Genomic DNA, 20,045 nt, shown 5'->3' with positions numbered 1-20,045 from the left:
TCAATAAAGTACTACATTTTCTCACTTTTCATCTTGTGTCTGTGTCATGGTTGAGCTACAAAACAGTGTTGGATGCTGGAGCCATTTCCAGTTGGTGACAGGTTACACACAGCTGTGCACACAAACAGCCCTGAAATACAATCGTTGCCATTCTGTTGATCACAAAAGATTATCAAGTTATTTTCATCAAGAGACTTGTTTAGCGACATCGGTAATACTTTAATTCAATCTACTGTAAAAGGAAGTTCGACTCATCTCATTGTTAATGCTTTGATCCTGCGACTCACCCAAATAGGAGTCAAAATGCGAGACAAAGCTCCATACAAACTTTGAGAGTAATCACAGTAACTGTATATTTTATGTATTATGATTCTAAAACAGACTTCGGCAATTGGCAGGCTGACGGCCATGTGCAGCCTATTTGCATTCATGCATATATGATGTAAACAGTGGATTAGTGATTAGCTCTCTTGCCTCACAGTGAGTAATCCCTGGTTTGAGCCTGGTTTAGACTTTAGTTTACGCAGTTCACATTCTCCACGCCTGTACATTGTGAGGTTTTTTTTTTTTTTTATTTGTTGTAAAGGTCTTCAGGTTTATTTTCTCACAGGTGTGACTGTGGAGTTGTGTCTTTCTCCCCCCAGCAGAATGTGGATGGAGAGATGTTTTCACTGTGCCGTCTGGTAAAGACAATGACCTTGTTGTGACTCTTACAACGATGCCGGTTCCACACTAATCCAAATTTTTTTTTTGCTGCCATTCAGTCACAGACGTGCAGTTTCTGTGGGAATGACGTGATATTCACGGTTCCATCGGTGCATGTGATGGAGCTGCTGGACTCAAATATGTGAGACACTAATCCCTCATGCTGCAGCCTCTTGTAGGGGGGGCTTTAGCCTGTTTAGATCTCTCAGTTGAGTGACTAACTGCTCTGTCTGCAGGTTCACTCCCAGCACTGTTTCAGTGAGCTGTGAGATTAGCCGGTTCACTCAGCACTGCCTGACTGCACCGGGAGCCGACCTCCGAGGTCCTGCAGAGAGGGAGCATGAATGACAACATCCAGGTGGGTGAGACCAGATGATTCTGTATTGACTGCTCTGGAAATCACTGCTTATCTTGCTTGACAGAGAACTTTATCTATAGATTTGATTACAATGTGCACCTGAAATGTCTTTTAACATTAGTTGTCAATTTATCTATAAGATGTGTCCACATTTGGGTAAAATGTGTGATGAATTATCAAAGAATTTCTTCAGATCAGTTGGTTGAATGGGCTATTAAAATTGTTTAAGATGTATTCACTGAGTGAGAAATGAAATATCAACGAGGCTTAAGTTAAAATAACATCATTTAATTACGCAACAATGTACTGATCCCTAAATGCTCAAGTATGGCTTGTTAATGCTGGGTAATCCTCAGACCTGCGTCACAAGGGAGCCATTGTTTAACCAGTCAACAGTCTGATATAATCATTTTAATTTCGTCATTTTTCCACGGAGATCAAAAGGCTCATTCAGAAGAGAGGCCTGACCAAAAGCAGCAGCGGAGGTACAATTACTTGAAAAGTAACTATTGAAAACAATAAAATCTGATCACACAATAATGTCTAAAATTTGGCAACATCCTCAATTAAATGACTTTAAGAGGAAATCAGCTGCTATCCAGAGATTTCACAGGTTTTCTAAACAACTGTCAAAGAGAAGTGGTGTTTTAACTTTGGGAACAATTAATAGAAAATAGTCTAAAGACTGATTCATTAGATGGTCCACTGTGATCACAATGCATATTTTTATTTCTTGATGTTATTACAGCAAATTAAAATAAACTCCACAAACTCTAGATTCCTCATCAAAATTATAACTATGAACAAAATGATAATACAGCAATCTGGGCCGTGTGGATCTTTCTGTTTACTGTGGGTATATTTCAATTTCTGATGATCTTCATTATCTGTTATTTTGAACTGAAAGCGCACTTTCTGACAGGGTGATGAGGTGCTGCGGCAGATCGAGAGGGAGGTGCGGATGCGGGAGGGAGCCAGTAAACTCCTTGCAGCCAGCTCCCAGAGAGGCCAGGCCCTGGAGGCCTCCAAGAGCCTGCTCACCTGCAATGCCCGCATCCTGGCCCTGCTCGGCCAGCTGCAGAAAATGAGGAAAGCACAAATCTTGCAGAGAGTCGGACACAGGTCAGACGGGACTCAAGTGCATTCGATGTATTTTCTGGTGAATGAGCAGACAAAAACATTGGCGAGGACATAGGGTTATGCAATGGTATTACAGGGCAGAGATCGGCACATGAGTTCTGTTATGCTCCCTGATTAACTGCTTGAGGTTATATTTGCTAACTTTCTAAATCCAGGGATATGAGCTGTGTTTCCCATGTTTACTGAAAAACTTGCTCTGGACTATAATAACTATGGAGGTTTTGTTTTTTTTTTTTTTTATTAGTTAAACTATTTACCATCTTACTTTTAAATACAACCCTGGTTAGATCATAGGAGTGCTTCTCTTTATTGTCTTCAGTTGAGCTATCAGCACTGTGTTTGGACCAGTGTCCCTGCTATTTTTGTGTCTCCCTGTTACTGGTTGATGAACGGTGTCTCACTCCAGGCCATCTGAAGATCCAGCGCCCTGCGCAGGCAAAGTGGCAATCTCAGGTGAGTGTTACCAACTTGTTGTACCAGCTTACCACTGATTCATCCTGCACTCCTGCATCCTTGACACAGAATTGATCAATGTGGGAAAAAAATGAATTTCCCAAAGGGGATTAATAAAGTGTGATGAGTTTACTTTTACTTGCATACAGTTTGTCCAAACTTAACCATCCATTTTTATAGCGCATTATTACAATCGGGGTTGCCAGGGTCAGTCACAGGGCAAACACAAAGAGACAGACAGTCACAAACACTCAGTCACACCTATGGGCAGGTTGACTGGTTAATCTCAAATCCATTGTGGGAGGTAGAAACAGTTCCATGGAGAGATATGTCAGGTAAACCCTACTCATTTAAATTCAGCCCAGACTGGAACCTGGATGTCAGGGCCTAACCTCAACCAAAATGTTCAGGGTGTAGCCCCGTTTTCACCTTTGTTTTGGAAGGATCTAGCTCGGATTAAACTTGATGAAGTGGTATAGAAATTAAAATGAATGGTACCATTTAATAAACAGCTCATGCTGCTGATATGATTGACAGCTTAAAATCCCAAACACAAGATAAAAAGAGAAAACTCTATTCTCGGTTCTATTTTCCAAAAAACTAGCCTACACTTGTGACACGCTGTCCATATTTTTTTTATCATGTTTTTCCTGCTTACTGTGATCAAAACGGGCCCAACCTGGCAACGTTACGTCCTAATCACATATCTGGCAACCTGCCACTCACAGCAGATAGTTCCGGCTTCGCAGTGGTATCACTCCGCCTCGCAGGTGTCGTTAATCACCTTTAATGAGATTCGCCTGTTTTATGTTTATTTCGTCGCGTTTAGAAGATAAACGAGGTAGTAAATGTGTAAAGAGTGTAAACTAAGGTATAAATATAAGAAATAGTTAGGAATGTGTTTTGCAGCCGATACAAGAAGTCCGAATTTCTGGTAAGCCACTAAAGCTAATTCATTAGAGGCACCGTGCTCGTTAAAGTTTATGGTGTTCTCCCATTTCAAGAATCAACGAATTAAGCTGTTCATTGGTCGTTTATTTTCAAGTTATTGTATGAAAGCGATTTTTTTTTTCAAAAAAGCATCTTGGTGGCAGATGTATTTCAATCTTTATCATTTTCATTCTACAGACCTGCGAATCCCCCTAATGTGGAAAGACTCGGAGTACTTCAAAAACAAAGGAGGTAAGACAGGGCTTGATATATAAACGAAAGCTCCGGCATTGTTTAATTCATGCAGTGTTTTTTGAACATCTGAGACATTTTCTGTATTCTTAAATAACGCTAGAAAATGTTTACAAGGAAAACTTGAACAGTTCGCTTAGAGTATTCAAATCCATCAATCAGTCATTTCGTTTGTCCTCCGAGATCCTTGAACGTCATGATGTTTTATTCAGATTTCTAACTTCACATGAATTTCATAGCCACCAGAAATTATAAAATAAGATTTTTGTAATTTCTGTTAGGGGTGTCAACTTTTAGAAGTTTTTAAACATGTATAACCAATTGAATTTGTACATGTAACCGGGACTTCTAAGTTACCGAATTGTAAGTGGTTTCACGTGATGTGATTTGTGATGTTTTTCTATCGCAGTTGCGCTATATGACCACTAGAGGGCTTAAAAGAACGAGGAGGAGGAAAATGACATGTACACAATTATTGATTATTCTAAACGGTTATGATTTGTTATCATGTACCCGATTACACGTGTAGACATTTACACTAATTTCTACTAAATACTAATCTTTGGGCCCCACAGTTTTATGCAGACTAATTGAAACCCCACTTTAAATCTCTCTACTAAGTACTTTTTGTAGCTGTGTTGGTTTTCATTGCTGTTCCAAAGCACTTTGTAAACCCGGTGATGTTGAAGATGGAATGTTTTATTGTCCCTTTTGTCTTTCATTGCAGAGCTACATCGCTGTGCTGTTTTCTGCCTGCTTCAATGTGGCACAGAGATCCAGGACACCGGTGTGGTGATGGTGGACAGGACTTTAACTGACGTCTGCTTCGAAGACATCATCATCTTGTGAGTCCAGTTCATTCTCAGTATAAATTGATTTCATGTAGCTCTGTAACATGTTTTACTGGGTGTTTCAACAGCGACAACGTGGGCCCTGATTTTGAGCTGCGTGTGGAGTTGTACAGCACCCGTGAGGTTGAGGATTTCCCACCCGGAGCCGTCGGACAGAGGAGAGGGGTCCGTCTCGGGGGTTCTCTAGGATCCTCCTCTGGAAGAAAGATCCGTGCCACATTTCAGTCTGCAACTCTCTGCGGGTACATTTCCACTGGAGGAGATGTGAGACCTGGAAGCTTGTCGCCGCCTTTATTTCCTTACCTGTCTGCCTTGTAAGTATAGGGGGGAAAAATCTTTTCACATATTCAAAAACTTAGATTTTGTCCATCTTCTCTGGGGAAATTAAAATTGTTATTGTGTACATTGTTTTCTGTTGAAGGGGGCCTAAGTATAGCCTCTTGGCTCACACAACACTGACTATTAAACATGTCCAGGAGGCTTTCAAGACCCATGATCTGTCACTTTCAGCAACAGGTGATATATGTCTTACTTTTTTCTCTTACCAGCTTTTCATCTATATGATACGTCCCTTTCTGGAAGTATTTTCTCATCAAAATTTCCAATCAACCCTTTTTGTTTTTCAGAGCAAAATCCTTTCTGGTTGCCTCTGTACAGGAGCATGTGCTGTCGTTTAGTTGCTCAGCCTTTGTGCATGATTCAACCGGTGATAAGCGGCCCTCTCAAAGTCAAGGTGACTAGATTTTCTCATGTTCTCCTGCCTTTAAACTCCAGGGATCGTTCTTGAATGATCACCATTCATAATCTTTCTTCCTTCCCTCCTTTCACTCAGCTTGAAGACGACTGCAATCAATGGGAAAATGTCTATGGCGTCCTCAGGGGACAAACTCTGATCTGTTTTCAGAGTCAAGCAAACCTGGAGTGTGATGACGAGCCGTTGCTTGTAATCCCCATCAACAAGGTTTGTAGTGGGGGAAAAAATGGATTAAGCCTTTACAATTTTTTTTCTTTCTTCATGCAGTAATAAGCTAAAGCCACTAGGGGTCCCTGATGAACTGCTAAGAAGAGAAGAAAGCTGTTGTGATGGTGTGAGTCTAGAAAAAGAGACCAGAAGTGCAATAAATAGTTTATTCCCAAATAATCAACCTACAGCTCTGCAGCCAGTTCATTACAATATGAGATTATTTCCCACGTCTTGAAATAGCAGTGGAAAACTAAATATTTTGTTGAAATACAACTTTTCCAAAGAACATGTCCTCTAGTCTATTTTGGTTGTCAGTGTTGAGATTATGCTTAGAACGTCTGAGTGAGTCAAACTGAATTTTGAGCTCCAGTCGATAATCATTTACTGTTTCAATCACATTAAAATCAGTGTTTTTTTTTTGTCTTTAAAGTTATAAAGGATTTATTCTGATTATTGAAGTGATTCAAATCTACAGTGAGCACTGCCACTGCTAAATACAGTAAGTAGATGCAGGTTTTGCTGTTTTTAATACCTACACACAGTTTTATTTGTAAGTATTCAGATGTTTGATTACTTGTTTATGCTTTTAAAAATTTAACTTGTCACATTCACTAAATAAAATTTAATGTGTCTGAACAGGTAGTGCAGTTTCAAAAATTAATAGGCGTTCAAGAAGTAACATAATCTAAATGTGTAGATTTGTACTTCGTGTCATGATTTCATCTTGAAAAAATGCATTCCCAAAGACTTCACTTGTGGTTTTTGAATCTGAAAAGGAAATGAGTCTGTCATGTTTGTGTGTGTGTGTTTTTTTTAGGAGTTAATTCCTTTTTCTTATTACCATGCACCTGAAACCAGTTTTTCTGAGCACAGTTTGAATAAGTGGCACAGTTAATCCAATAATGTGATCTGTTGTTGAAAGAATGCCATCCGTTTGTTTTCTTGGTAGTTTAGCTTCGCTCCAGTTCCCCCCCCCCCCTCAAAAAAAATAAATCACAGGCTCTGAAATGTTATTTTAATTGTTTTGACATGTGAAATTCAACTATTTCATCTAATAAGAAGTGCAATGATGCAAACACACTTGTAGAGGTCTTAACATGAAGCGAGATACAGTACAGTCTATACAGGTGCAGACTAAGATGTAAATTTCACACTTATCTTTCCAATAGATGCATGGTTAATTTCAATGTAAAAAAAACAAAACATTGCTCATGTATGATTAATTTCATTGGAAGTAAGCTCAGGAGCATATGTAATGAGGAAAACAAAACACACCTTTTGTTCCGTGGTGTGGAACTGAAATGAAGCGGGGTATAAAGTTGTTAAAATGTACACAAAACTTATTGGTGAAAAAAAAAATAAAACAAGCATAGATTCAGAACTTAATTAAAAAAAACAAAAAAACAAACAAAAAGAAAACGTGTATATAATCAACCAACACTGCGTTATTTCATCCGACGCCTCAGGATTACCAGCGATATCTGTACAGATGACTGTCGTTTGTATTGACGCAAGAAATCCAAGGCTGCTGTGTAAATAATGAAATGTTTGCGTTTCTGTGCCAGGATACCATTGTCCGTGTGCCTGACGGTGATGCTGAGCCTCATCACCTCATCTGCATCAACACTCAGTGTCAAGGAGACACTGCAACCTACACTCTGACTGCACTCGCAGCTGAAGACAGACAGCGCTGGAACCAAGCCCTCCGGCAACACATCCATAACCTGAGTGAGGCCTGAACGAAGCTAAACTGTTCTCTTAACTGTACGACACTGCTGGTGTGCACTTACAAGGCTGCTTCCACGGCATTTTAGCAGACTGAGGGCAGGTTTTGAATTTTCTGAGAGGGACATTCGGAAGGTTTTTTTTTTTTTTAATTTTTCCCTGAACTCATGTATGTTAAGATAACAGGAAGGTTTGCACAGAGTAGAAGAAACGGCGTCAATGCCAAGAAAACAGAGGGTTAACTCTTGTGCCAACGTTGCATAATGTGATAATAATCTTGTTTTTATAGAACCCTTGGAATTTGGAATAGATTTGAATGGCGTCAGAAGCCAAACATGAGTTAACATACTTATTTAACTTCTTTGCAGTGTACAGCATGAATTTTGTTTTTGTGTTAAGCTACATGAATCTGGGATTTTACCCAGTTCTATCTCTTTCTTAATTTTATTCATTTGATTTTGACCGTCTGCCTCCTGCTCTGGTCTTGCTGACGTAAGCTTGTGGGGAACTGGAGCCCATCCCATTTGCTATGATGTGAAAGGCAGGATCCATCAAAGAGAAAACAGACACCATCATGCAAACACTAGTGGACATTTCAGAGTACAAAATGAACGTAACTATGCTTTTGTGACTGCAGGAGGAAGCAAAAGTACCCTGAGAACATGTGAACTCCACACAGAAAATTCCCCCTCTGGAAATTAAACCATCGTTTCCTTGATCTGATTCATGATGATCAGCTCAACCAATGTGTAGTAAGACACATCCGTTTGCGAAATACAGCTTAAAGAAGGAAATGACAGGCCTTGAAATAAAAGAATGATGCAATGTAAAAAACAAAAAAAAAGCAAGTCTTTAAGATTAACAGCCCCTCAAGAGTTTAGTTGAAATTGATTGGAAAATATCTTCTATCTGTGAAAACTTACAGTGAAGCCAAACACTGACATTTGTGCCCACTTTCAGCGACATAGAAAAGCTGAGGCCTTTGAAATGAAACCACTGGGCAATTTGCCAAGGCTGTTCAAAATTTGAATGAGGTTCTTCTCGATTTCTTTGACATGTGCAAATCTAATTTTGACAAGCCAGGAGCAGGTAAATCCATGGGCCTCGGTACCCCCAGGGGGGTTAGCGAGCCCCAGATAGGAAACAGCTGCTCTATTCCTGTAAATGATGGATATTCTGAACCCTGTCTCTTGTACACTATGTACGGTATGTAATACAAAAAAACAGAATACAGTAACATATGAGCACCGTGCGTACCATATTTCCCGATAGCACTGACTGATCTTAAGTAAATGCAACCGTTGAGCAGTTTCACAGTCATACCTGTATTTAGAATACAGTTAGGTGGAAGAACAGGACGATCACACTCGACTGGTCTGCAAATGAGTCACTGTCAAAGTAGTTGGAGATGTTATTTATCTGGCTTTATGCGCATACTCAAAGAGCCCAAACTACATCTGGATTAACTGTACTATGTGGCATCTTTATGATATAAGAGAAACTCCCTTGCATTTTATTCAGTGAGTGTAGATGACATTGTTTTCATTTATGGACACAAGAACAATGTGTTTGTCATTTTGATAGATGAGCCTTGTTTAACTGGAGGAGACATAATTATAAAGTGGCCACAGTTTTGATGTGGTGCATTGTGGGATGAACAGTTAAATCTGTATGCTAGTTTTATTATGCATACATTGAAATATTTCAGGTCCCTCTTTCAATTTTTCAATTTTGATGCAATAGGAAATCTATCACGTTCAGTTTTATTTGCTCAATAAAGTGATGACAATGACAAATATTTTAAATGCTATTTATGCACTCAGTAGTTTCTCAGGACGCCTCCTGCACATGTTACCGCACCAGTATGTTGATGGAAGCGTGCAGTGAACAGCCGAAATGCTGTGGAGACCCAGGTTTCCTTTACATCTGCATTGTTCATCTTTCTCTTGCTTACAATTTAAGATTTTTTAATTTTTTTTGCCTTGTAACATTTAAAATTTCAACATTTGGTGCTTTTAAGATGTGATCTAAAAACATTGACCAGGTTTCGCATAGCGCTCCTGTGTGTTATCACGTCATTGTGCTGTGACTGATGGTTATTTAACTGAGCCAGTTTGGATTGTATTGTCAGTTTCCCGTTCTCAGCTATTGGGCGAGACGATGTGTGTGGCTTCAGTTCAATGCTTGATTGTCACTGTAAATATAACAACATTTGTTTAGCACATTCATAGACTGCTTAGAAGTCACATAAAAGTTGGCCCCTTCTATCAGTCCAATAAATGTGTGGAGTTTGCATGTTCACATTGGCTCAGTTGAGAGGCACTACAACTAAGAGCCAAAGGTTTGTGGTTTGATCCCTCATCTTGGCTTCTCGGCGTGTTGAAGTGTCCTTGGCAAGGCATCAAGCCACTGCTGTGTGAAACATTAAGTGCTTTAAGACTGCTGAAGCAGTGAAAATACCCTATATGAGCAATTTTTCCTTTATCTGTTGTAGTGTTGTGTTACTGTATCCCCTCAAGGTTTGCATTTGGAGATGGTCTTCTACACAGTTTGGATGTAAAGTGATTATTTAGATTACAGTGTAAAGTGCTTTTGAAGAGGTAAGGCAGTGAAACAGTCCTGGAGCCACATTAAATTTTAAAATTCAGCAAACTAGAGTGTGAGGGGAACTAAACAACATATGTTGGAGGATAGTTTTGCATTGTCGTGATTGCTCTGTGCAGATGCCTGCAGTCTTCTCTGCCAGCACTATGCCATACATAACTTTTTACAATACGAGTGAAAATAAAAGTAAGTGATTCTCCTGAAAACAGTGAACATGTGAAAGACGAACTTCTTTAATTTAATCTTAATAGAATTTTAACAGTCTAATTTATATCAGGCTTCCATCAAAATACTGTATATTAATTTTTAAAGCAGTATGTAATGTGAGAGTTACAGTAATGTTTTGGTTATAGTTGCCTGTCACCTCTTTGAAAAGTAATGGGTTTACCATTTTAGTTATTCAAACCGTAATGAGGCAGTCTTGAATATAATTATCACATTGCTTTTAAGTATGTTTTCTGTACCGAAAATTTGATTACTGCTAAGCTCCTAGTTACTCTTTATTAATTTTTTTAATTTTTTTTTTGTTTCCTGCAAGTACAAAGCAACTATCAGGATTTCGGTATGTCTGATTCAATGTTGTGTTAATGTGCACATGGGTGTTTTTAGTTTTGCTGTCACACATTAGCCGAGCTGTGACGATTGGGTCAACCTTAGTTATTTCAGAGGAAGATGCTCTAAAACCTGGATGTTGCCAGATGTTGAAGGAAACCAGTTTTTTCAAGACATGAGTCAAACTCGCCGAGACAAATGCTGTGGATTTAAGCTAATGTCAGTGTTATGTGGGACTTCTAAAACTGTTATGTTAGAACTCAAGATTATTGAGATTGTTGTCCTCCAGCAAATGGGAGCACAACAAAAATAATTACTCAAGACAACAGCTTTAGCCAACACTGAGAACTTGTCCAACAGGACAGCTCAGTGACTTTTCACTAATTGCCTCTTTGTTAACTGAATAACTGGATAATGGCTTACCTTTGACCAAGGTACATAAGCCTTTGTCGAACACTCCCAACACAGTGAACAGATCAGCTTTGCATATTGGTGTTCATCATAGGTTATACTTCCCAACCTATTGTAGGTACATCTGCATTATAAAGACCACTTCCTGTTGCCTCTATACTGGTTTGAACCCGTTTGGGTTTTCTCCATTGACCACCGGCAGTAAGAAACCATCTTTGCCCAGTGATGTCCTGGATGCCATTGCATGTTATTGTTTTTATTTCAGTCTATATGAGCCCCATCGATGACGGTGTGTGGAAAATCTTTACAGATGTGGATTTTCTGAATTTCTTAGACAACTAGGTTGAACACGAACCACCATCGAAGTCACTCAGATGCTCTTTGATCTCCATACACTCCGTGACTTCTATGCACCTATCCCATCATTAACTTGTCTGTGTTGGCCTGTAAAAAGTAGCCTACTTACATTAGTTTAAGTAGGTTAAACGCTTGACCTAGGGAGTTGTTTCCATAGTCTTAACATGCTGAAGCACAATAGGTTGCCATCATGTGATTGGCTGATTGCGTGTGTAAAGAAGTGCTACATATGGCGTTAACAATCTCTGTGAGCAAACTTATGCACGTAACTGAGCATTATCCTGGATAGTAGGATGATTCAGATAATAACATAATAGTCACAGTAATTGCACCACTGATTAAATATTTATTAATGTGGCGCCAGGCATGGTAATGCAACCGTTGCCTTCAGAGCAGCAGCAAAAGCAGACCTACAGGTAGAAGCTGAATATCCAAGGGGTGTGGTGCTTTGATTACGGTGACTTCTAAATGTCACTTTTAATTATGATCATAGCCTAAGGTAATGATAGGCTTATCATGGGCAACAAGACCTGATTCTGATATACAACATCTCAGTCGTTACAGAAACTGTACATTTTGTAGCTCATCTAAACATGAATTACATCGGAAGAAATATTCTTGGTGAAATTATTACATTGAGTTTTGAGTTTGAGACACTGTTTACGTCTAACAAATTGTCACATAATTTGCCATACCCAGTGTGTCAACAGAGTTCTTTGAGAAAGCAATGACGTTTTTACAAGCTATAATACTGTGTCACTGGCATTATGATGCGAATGGCAAAGGGATGACTCACAATCTCTGGGTGTGTGTTTCATCCTGTCATTATCATAGTTTTCTAAGTTCGGCAGAACAAGTTGTTTACAATGACAGTGTGCAGTCATCGCCACCTTACCGTAATGATAGATTATTTAGAGCAGCATGCCAAATAAAATGGTCTCTCATCCCCGTAAGACATTTTAAGGGAGATGTTTGCTGTGTTTACGTGCAGAGCTCGTACATTGGACATTTCTAGAAATTGGAATTGGGAGGTCCTACAAGTAAAAAGCTCGAGTGTTTTGTAAAATTGAGCCATTCATTCATCGTCTTTAAGACGTGATTCAACTCAGAGTTGACAGGTGCTGAAACCGATCCCATCTGTGTATTAATGAAGACACGGGACACCCTGCACATGTTGCCAGTCCATCGCAGCAGGGCAAACAGACTCACTCACACTTACTGGCTCGTTAGAATGAACAATGAGGTTCAAATGCTTATTTTTGGCACTCTAGGGTTAACCTGGAGTACAAGGACAAAAAACACTGACATGGAAAATATGAAGATGGGACACAAAAAAAAAAAAAAAACCTGCTTTAAATCCCGGTCCAGATTCAGACCAGGACATTTTTATTAAGATAGATAATCAAAAATACCTGTTAATTATAAATAAACCAAGTGGTAGTTCATTTTTTTGGCTCTGAGAGTGTAAAGTCATTCTAATGATGGGGAGCCTCTGGCTCAGTTGGGAGTTGCCAATCATGGTCTTTTGAGCAAACTAGTAGTTTGATAGGTTATTGCCTGTCGATGGACCAGATATGTAAGTTTAATGCCAAAACATACAGAGTCATGATGACCTCCTCTCCAAAGTAGCAGACCAATAAGCTATGATGAGTTAATATCTATAGAAAACACTTATTTACCAGTGTGGTGTGTTGGTCACATGGTGCTGCAGTGGTGAGCACACTCTCCTCACAGCATGCATGTAATCACTTTGAGATTGGGATTGTACATGCATGTTGTTTTTTTCTGGGTACTCCACAGTCTAAAAATATGTATCAGGTTAACTGGTGACTCCGAATTTTTTGTAGGCGTTGGACTGGTAACTTGATCAAGGTGTAATCTGCCTTCACCTCTTTCATTTATTCATTTTCTTCATCACTCTAAGCCTCAGCTGTGGGTGTGCCTTTTGAATAAAATCACATTCTACACACCTCAGGGCTATTATTATCCTCATCTTTATGCTTGGAAACAACAGTGCTCTAAAAAGAAATAGCTTGTTGTTTAATCCCCTTCATGGGGCGAATGAATATGAAATGGTTTTTTGTTTTGTTTGGTTTAGCTCTGTGTGCGTAGAGTAGATTTGAGAGACTGTATTTGTTCATATTGTCTCAGGTATGAATTCCTGATTGCACCGATGTGCCACTCCTTCACGCTGCATAGCTTTGTTTGTGGATGATCTATTGTCGTCCTCCTCCCAATGTCTGTCATTTTGCTTCAACTCAGACTCTAATCAGTCGAATTGGATGCTCACAGAAGTCGTAGTACAGCTCTGGCACCGTGCCATGCTTTAACTGCCAAAAAGCTTTGGTATGAATGTGTATGTATATATATATATATATATATATATATATATATATATACATCTCACTTAGCACAATAAAGACAACAGATGTTATAATTTGCCAGAAACATAGGACAGTTTTTTTTTTTTTTTGACTACAAATTGAAATGTGGTCCAACATGTCTGACGCTTTCTCGACTGGCAAACCCAGGCAACTCTCAGCCTGAGTATATCAGATCAGCATACCTGTGCGATTAATTGCTGTACACACTCTTGACATTCATCAGCCCAATAGATCACTGTTCATATGTTTGTTTCAGGCCAGTGGAAGCACTGCTGCGATGACTTAATGAAGATCGAAACGCCAAGCCCACGGAAATCCCTCGCAGTGAAACAAGGATCGCTTTTCCATGAAATGGGTAGTGTAACACAAGAGAAAGGGGCTGAGTTCACAAAGATTGCCTGTGTTTTGAATGTTTAGCTGCCAGCCGGGGGAATTCCATTTGGCATAGCAGATGGTTGTTGAAGACAAGGGAGAGAATGATATGAGGAACAAATTGTGACTTCCCAGCATGCCTTTCTGCCTGTAATTTTAAGACAAGCCACGTTCAAAAAAACCAGTTAGTACAGTGTAAGATTTATTTTTTAATCATGCCATTGTTTTGTGTAAAAAAAAAAAAAATGTTTAAAGTCAAATATAGTAAAAGCTTTAAGTTAAATGATAAATTACAAGTGACAATAACTGTAATTTTAGCTAATAAAAGTAATTTCTTCTTCGTCAGGATTTAAAAAGTCTAATCAAAACACTTATTCACAAATTAATGTGATTTTGTTTTTATGGCTAAAAATTACACGAAAACAAAGTTGCGAAATCATATCATGAACTACGATGCCTTTTTAATGATTGCATTATATGGTTTTACCTGATACGTCATACGAATTACTTCTTTATGGGGTCACATCAAAGTTTGTTACTTTTTATAGAATTGTGCAGCGTTCGCTGTATGTTTCGTGACTCGGTTGCACCAGTGCCGACTGCTTGCCTTCTTATACATTAAAATAACTTTCTTCATACCGGAAATTCTCACTAGGACAATATAAGTCGTCAAACTTTTATTTGCAGAAAGCTGAAGCGACGCTCGGCTTTCAAAAGCGGACAAACGAGTTCGGGCAAATAGCAAGATCTTAAAAAGATAAATGAAGGTGGCCAACGGTGACCTCAGACTGCGAGCCAGACATCGTTAACGTGAATGGGCGTATTATTCCTTACACCTGCTGACTAAAATGCCAGTCACGCACATCAAAATATTTAAAGTTATACTCTATAGCAGGAATGGTGGGGTGGGAGGGCCAAATATCTTACTGCCTATATTATCGGTACATGGTTGAAATAGCACAAAGTTCTTTCAGAAAGAAAAAAAAAAAAAATGTGCAGGGGAACAATGTTCCTGTGGCTGGGGGAATAAAACGCTACTGAAATATTTCTAACCTCAAAGGTGTACGCTTACAATGTCTGGCTCACATTAAAACTTTAAATAAAGGTAAATCCTATTCTTCTTCTTTTCCAGTCACCCCCTCCTCTCCGAGGAAGGGCCCCGCAGTTCCAGACATCGAGATTGAGATCCGCACCTTGCTTTACTCTTACCACAAAGAAAGGTAGGTTGCCTGCCACAGAGCGCACATGCTACTTTCACCATTCACTCATGAATTCCCTCTTTCGACAAACTTTCCCTTGGTGTTTTAAAAACCAGAGCCTATTGTAATGCACAACGCGTCAAGCGTAATCACCTGTTTGTAAAGACAAGCCTCACGCGGTTTGCAGTGTAGCTACAAGCAGCAGTGAAACGCTTCATGCCGCTTTCTTCAGTAAAGCAAAAATGTGTTTGGATCCACCTCCACAGACAAAAAGTGTTGCTTGATGAAATGATTCCTGTCTGTCTACTTAGTATAGATAAGCCAAATTTTGCGTTATGGTCCAGCAGTTTCTTCAGATATTTTAAAGGTATTGCACTTTGGGTGTTTTCTGGACCTGTGCTCTAATATGTTTAATGGGCTGTGAATTACTTTGGAAGGTTAATTATCCGACTTTGGAGTGAGTCAAACTTTAATAACAAGTTTCTTATTAAGTAGGACATACTTGTTGGATCAGTTTGTTTATCATCATGGGAAAGGCCGTAACAGACCATCATCCTTTTTTTCGCACGCACATTGACAGCAGCGGCAACATAATTCAACAAGTGACATCAGAACTAAGCAAGATGAATACCTCTTGGATTTAAAAGCATAATGGTCCTCTCATACAAACGTGGGCTTTGTTATGAAACGCTGACTGATAATTTGACCTCTCACAATAGTGAGCAAACAGAAGTTACAAGTTTAGATCTGTACACGACACCCAGGGATGACAGCGCCTATAGATTTTAGCGGTTTGCCCAGATGAGTTTGTAAAAGATGGCATGTGTAGTCCAAACTAAGCTTTTACAGTGCTGGCTTTGTGCAACTTTAAGTAGTGTTGTATGTATGCCTCCACGAGTACGCAATGTTTTTTGTCACATGCGAGTCGTGAGTCACATCTATAGCCTGTACACATGGCAGTGGCGGTGGGTAAGTATTGGATATAAGTGGAGCTGTGATTTTCCGTCCGTTTCTGGAGAAAGGAGTGAGTCACTTATTGAAACATTCAGTCCTGATAGTGTGACGCAATATCACATGTCACCCTTTGGAATGATAGACAAATTGTCGCACGTGACATATTCATAATGAGAGATAGTGAAGTTTGTTTACATTTGACGCGTGACTGTTTCATCATCGAGATAAAATCCTCATCTTTGAAATGTGTAAATTGCTAAGGTAATGCAAACCGTGATAAAGAAATTCTAATTTTCTTTTCCCTGGAGTTAAATGTTCACTCATATATGACCTTCAGTCTTGACACAGGAACTTTGCGAATGCAGTCTGCTGGTAAATAGGGCGGCATATCCTCATACCGACTGACGCTCTGATAAGCGAGTGGCAGTCCACAATGTTATTCAACAGATAGTTTTTGAAAAGTGTCAGGTGGCTGGCAGGCATGATGGGGGATACTTTCACTAACTGGAATGAGTGGTGTGTGTCACCACCAATTTTTTTACATGCGATCTAATCAATTAACTATTAAAACAAGATAGATCTATTCCAAACCTCTCTGACGCTGACCATCATGTTTTTGTTTTCTGGTTTTTTTTTTTTTTTTATCATTTTAAATTGTGTTTTCTGGCTTGATTTTTCAGTTTTTGATGCCACTGCTGTTATGCTGAAGAGGCGATAGTTTTCTCTCTGTATGGTCTTACCATGCTGGCCAAAGACATCGACGTGGTCAGTTTTACACATGAAGTGGTGCTGTTCAAACTTCAAGACTACACTGGACTTACTTCACGTCTTCCCTGATTTTTTTTTTTTTCCAATTAACTTCATTTTAGAGAGAAAAAAGTAAATAGTAGCAATGATTTATGTAGCTTCAACTTGTTATACATACTGCTGTATGTATTATGCTGTATGTATTATGCTACGATATGTAGACGCCATCTATTGGACTATCCTGTCACATGCGTGTCACAAATGTGTATTTCATCAGTGTGGCGAAAAATAAAAATAACCTGCTGTACTATCAAGTTGACTGACAGTTTATTGAACGCAAAGACTGACTGGGTGACACTTATTCATCAACTGCCTGTCAATCTGTATTTTCTACTTTTTTCATTCAGATGAGTGTGGAGTGGGCAGCTGGAGCCAGTCTCATCTAGCACGAATCACCTGTAAACCACAGGACTAGCCACATAGAAAATGAGCTATGAGGGGTAAGAACAACCCTCAGGGTTTCTTTTGGAAAAATTAAAAAAAAAAAAAAAAACTGCTGGGAAAACTCATCCCTCAGACCCCCAGATTTTTTCCTCCTGCTGCATCCCCCCTTAAAGCTCTCTCACCCCCCCAGGACAGCCCGCCACCCTGCAGTTTGAGACCTACAGGAACTGTTGTTCAGCCGGTTCAAACCAGGAATTTCTCCCTGTGAGTCAAGAGAACTAACCACTGCACCAAAACACTCAAGAAAAACTCAATGTAGTGAGACGCATTCTCTGCGACTTTCCCACAACTAGCCCTGCTTTTCAAGCTTTAAACCCGAAACCAGCGAAGCCGTCCTACAAGCTCGCTTGTGTCTTTCAGTGAGTCACAAATGAAACATTAAGAGAAGAAAGCTTCTTTTGCGACAAGTAGACAGTGAACTTTACTGTATCCACCCCTGGGTACCGAGACAACAACCACCACATTGTTTCTGTTCCTCAGACTCGGTCCATTAGCAACATTCTTCTCTGCACGTATGGACTGATAACAAAAGGCATCAATGATCATCATTGTAGTTACAGTTCAGCTTTAACATGCGAAGAAGAATTTATATCAAAATCCAATTTTTTTTGTAGATATTCTATATAAACTCAATCATAGTTATAAGCCTTTGTCGTACAGGGACGTCTAGGGTGAGCTATGCGTATATTAAACACGTGTGCATACTGCACATTCCAAGCATCAATATAAATAATGATGCCACCATGTCCCATGTGATAGTTTGGGTGTAACTCAAAATCGAAGTGTTTTTTTTTTTTTTTTTTTCCAGAAAAGTCAAAGGCTCATAAATGTGAAAAGATTAACTTGCACACGGAGACCTCCAAGTTATGTAATAATCCTCCTGTCCTCAGTTTCTATCAGTTTTTGTAAATATCGCCAGTCCAAACTAACTGAAACTTGAGTGATCATGTATTAATATGAGACATAACCTTCTGCTAATACTGTTAAAACAGGGTTCCGACTGAGTGTTCTCTCAGGAAAATGCTGATATCCAACTTGTCTGTTGTGATGTTAATGAGCAATTTGTATGGAACAGTCGGCGTCTGGAGATCCGGTAATGGGTGTGGCACCACAGTGAGCATGTTGTCACTCCTAAAGAATTATTTATATCATGTCTTGAATGCCAAAGAACGATAATGATGGGAATAAACTAGGGATGTGTGAGTACCGATACCAGGTACCGGTATCGGGCCGATACTGGCCTTATTTCGAAGTATCGAGTACTCGTGAAGGCTTCCGATACCAGCCGCCGATACTCAAGGCAAGAAAATCCCACGCATAGTAAGCCCTCCTTGCCAGCAGATGGCGGTAGTGCAACCGAATGGGATACAAGCTGCAGTTAAACATGAAAGAGGAAGAAGCCCTTCTTTGGAGTTGGTGCTGACAGGCGCTGAGCGCTACACTGCAGCGGGCTGACCTCTCCATGTGCGTCTCATCCAGTGCAGAGACAACAGGAATGAATCCTCGAACGGCTGCTCGTCTCACCAAAACTTAAACGAGCCAAGCTTTGCAAAATGCAAACTCTGCAATGCTAAAATTGCTAAAGGAGGTGCGCGATCTTGTTCATTTACCACTAGTAATTTGTTGAAACGCCTCAGGGCGAAGCTTGTGGACGAGAGTCTGACACTTTTGTCCTGGAAAAAAGAAAACTAGAAGACCGAGAAACTGAAGGGCACCGATTAGAGCAACTCTTAAAAGTCAGAGGTTGTTCTATCTTTGACTTTAGTTCATAAAATATTAAAATGAGTACATTTAAAAACTTTAATGTAAAGTGTAAAACTCAGAGAAAACAGTTTTATCTTGCACTTCAGTTCATTTAAAAACCATTAAAATAAGTTTGTTTTAAACAGTGTATAACTCAGAGTTGTTTGTTTACATCTTGTACTTCAGTTCATTTAAAAATAAACTTAAAACTCAGAGAAATTGTTTTCTCTTGCACTTAATTTCATTTAAGTGTAAACTCAAAGTTTGTTTTATTTTTCACACTATTATTTTGGACTTAAACATAGTGGCTGGGCTGCCTTTTTTATTTTAGAAATAAATGTAATTTTCAAAAATGATCTGTCATTGCATTATTTTAAATCTTATGTATCAAAAATATTGGTATGAGTATCGTATCGTTAAGTACTGAAGATGAAGTACTCGTGCTTGGTATCGGTCTGAAAAAAAGTGGTATCGAACATCCCTAGAATAAACAGATCAACAGATGGTATGTTTGAGCGCACCAAATCAAGATGAAGATTCCACAAGTTGTATTTAAACGTGTTCTATTGATTTTGAGATATGCCATGAGAAATATTTGTGGTCAGAAGTGGTAAATTAGGAAATGACTTGAAATATAACTGTGAAAACTCTTCTTACATGTAAAAAAAAAAAAAAAGGTTACATTTTCTGTCATTTTCTGATGCAGTAAAACTTTTAAAGATTCAAAAAATACACAAAGGTGGCCGCTCCAGAACCAATTGATAAACATGATGAAGTATGCAAACATGGAAAAATTATGTTGGATGACTCCATCAACAAATCAGTCGTGAAACGCAGGCC

The 20,045-nt window shown here is 39.2% G+C and overlaps 1 protein-coding gene across 1 annotated transcript; it reads left to right on the top strand.

The window, feature by feature from the left end:
- The first annotated feature begins 1,013 nt into the window (after nt 1-1,013).
- Nucleotides 1,014-17,017, top strand: LOC115383090 (rhotekin-like). Its single transcript, XM_030085126.1, has 13 exons — nt 1,014-1,063; nt 1,986-2,185; nt 2,610-2,656; nt 3,785-3,838; nt 4,566-4,683; nt 4,758-5,003; nt 5,111-5,205; nt 5,316-5,422; nt 5,522-5,650; nt 7,219-7,381; nt 13,943-14,041; nt 15,191-15,278; nt 16,892-17,017. Exons 1-13 carry the CDS (start codon nt 1,046-1,048, stop codon nt 16,896-16,898), a joined length of 1,371 nt encoding a protein of 456 aa, XP_029940986.1. The 5' UTR covers nt 1,014-1,045; the 3' UTR covers nt 16,899-17,017.
- Nucleotides 17,018-20,045: the final 3,028 nt, after the last annotated feature.

Source organism: Salarias fasciatus, assembly GCF_902148845.1.
Source record: "Salarias fasciatus chromosome 7 unlocalized genomic scaffold, fSalaFa1.1 super_scaffold_4, whole genome shotgun sequence".
NCBI lineage: Eukaryota > Metazoa > Chordata > Actinopteri > Blenniiformes > Blenniidae > Salarias > Salarias fasciatus.
This window is presented reverse-complemented; position numbering and strand designations above follow the sequence as displayed.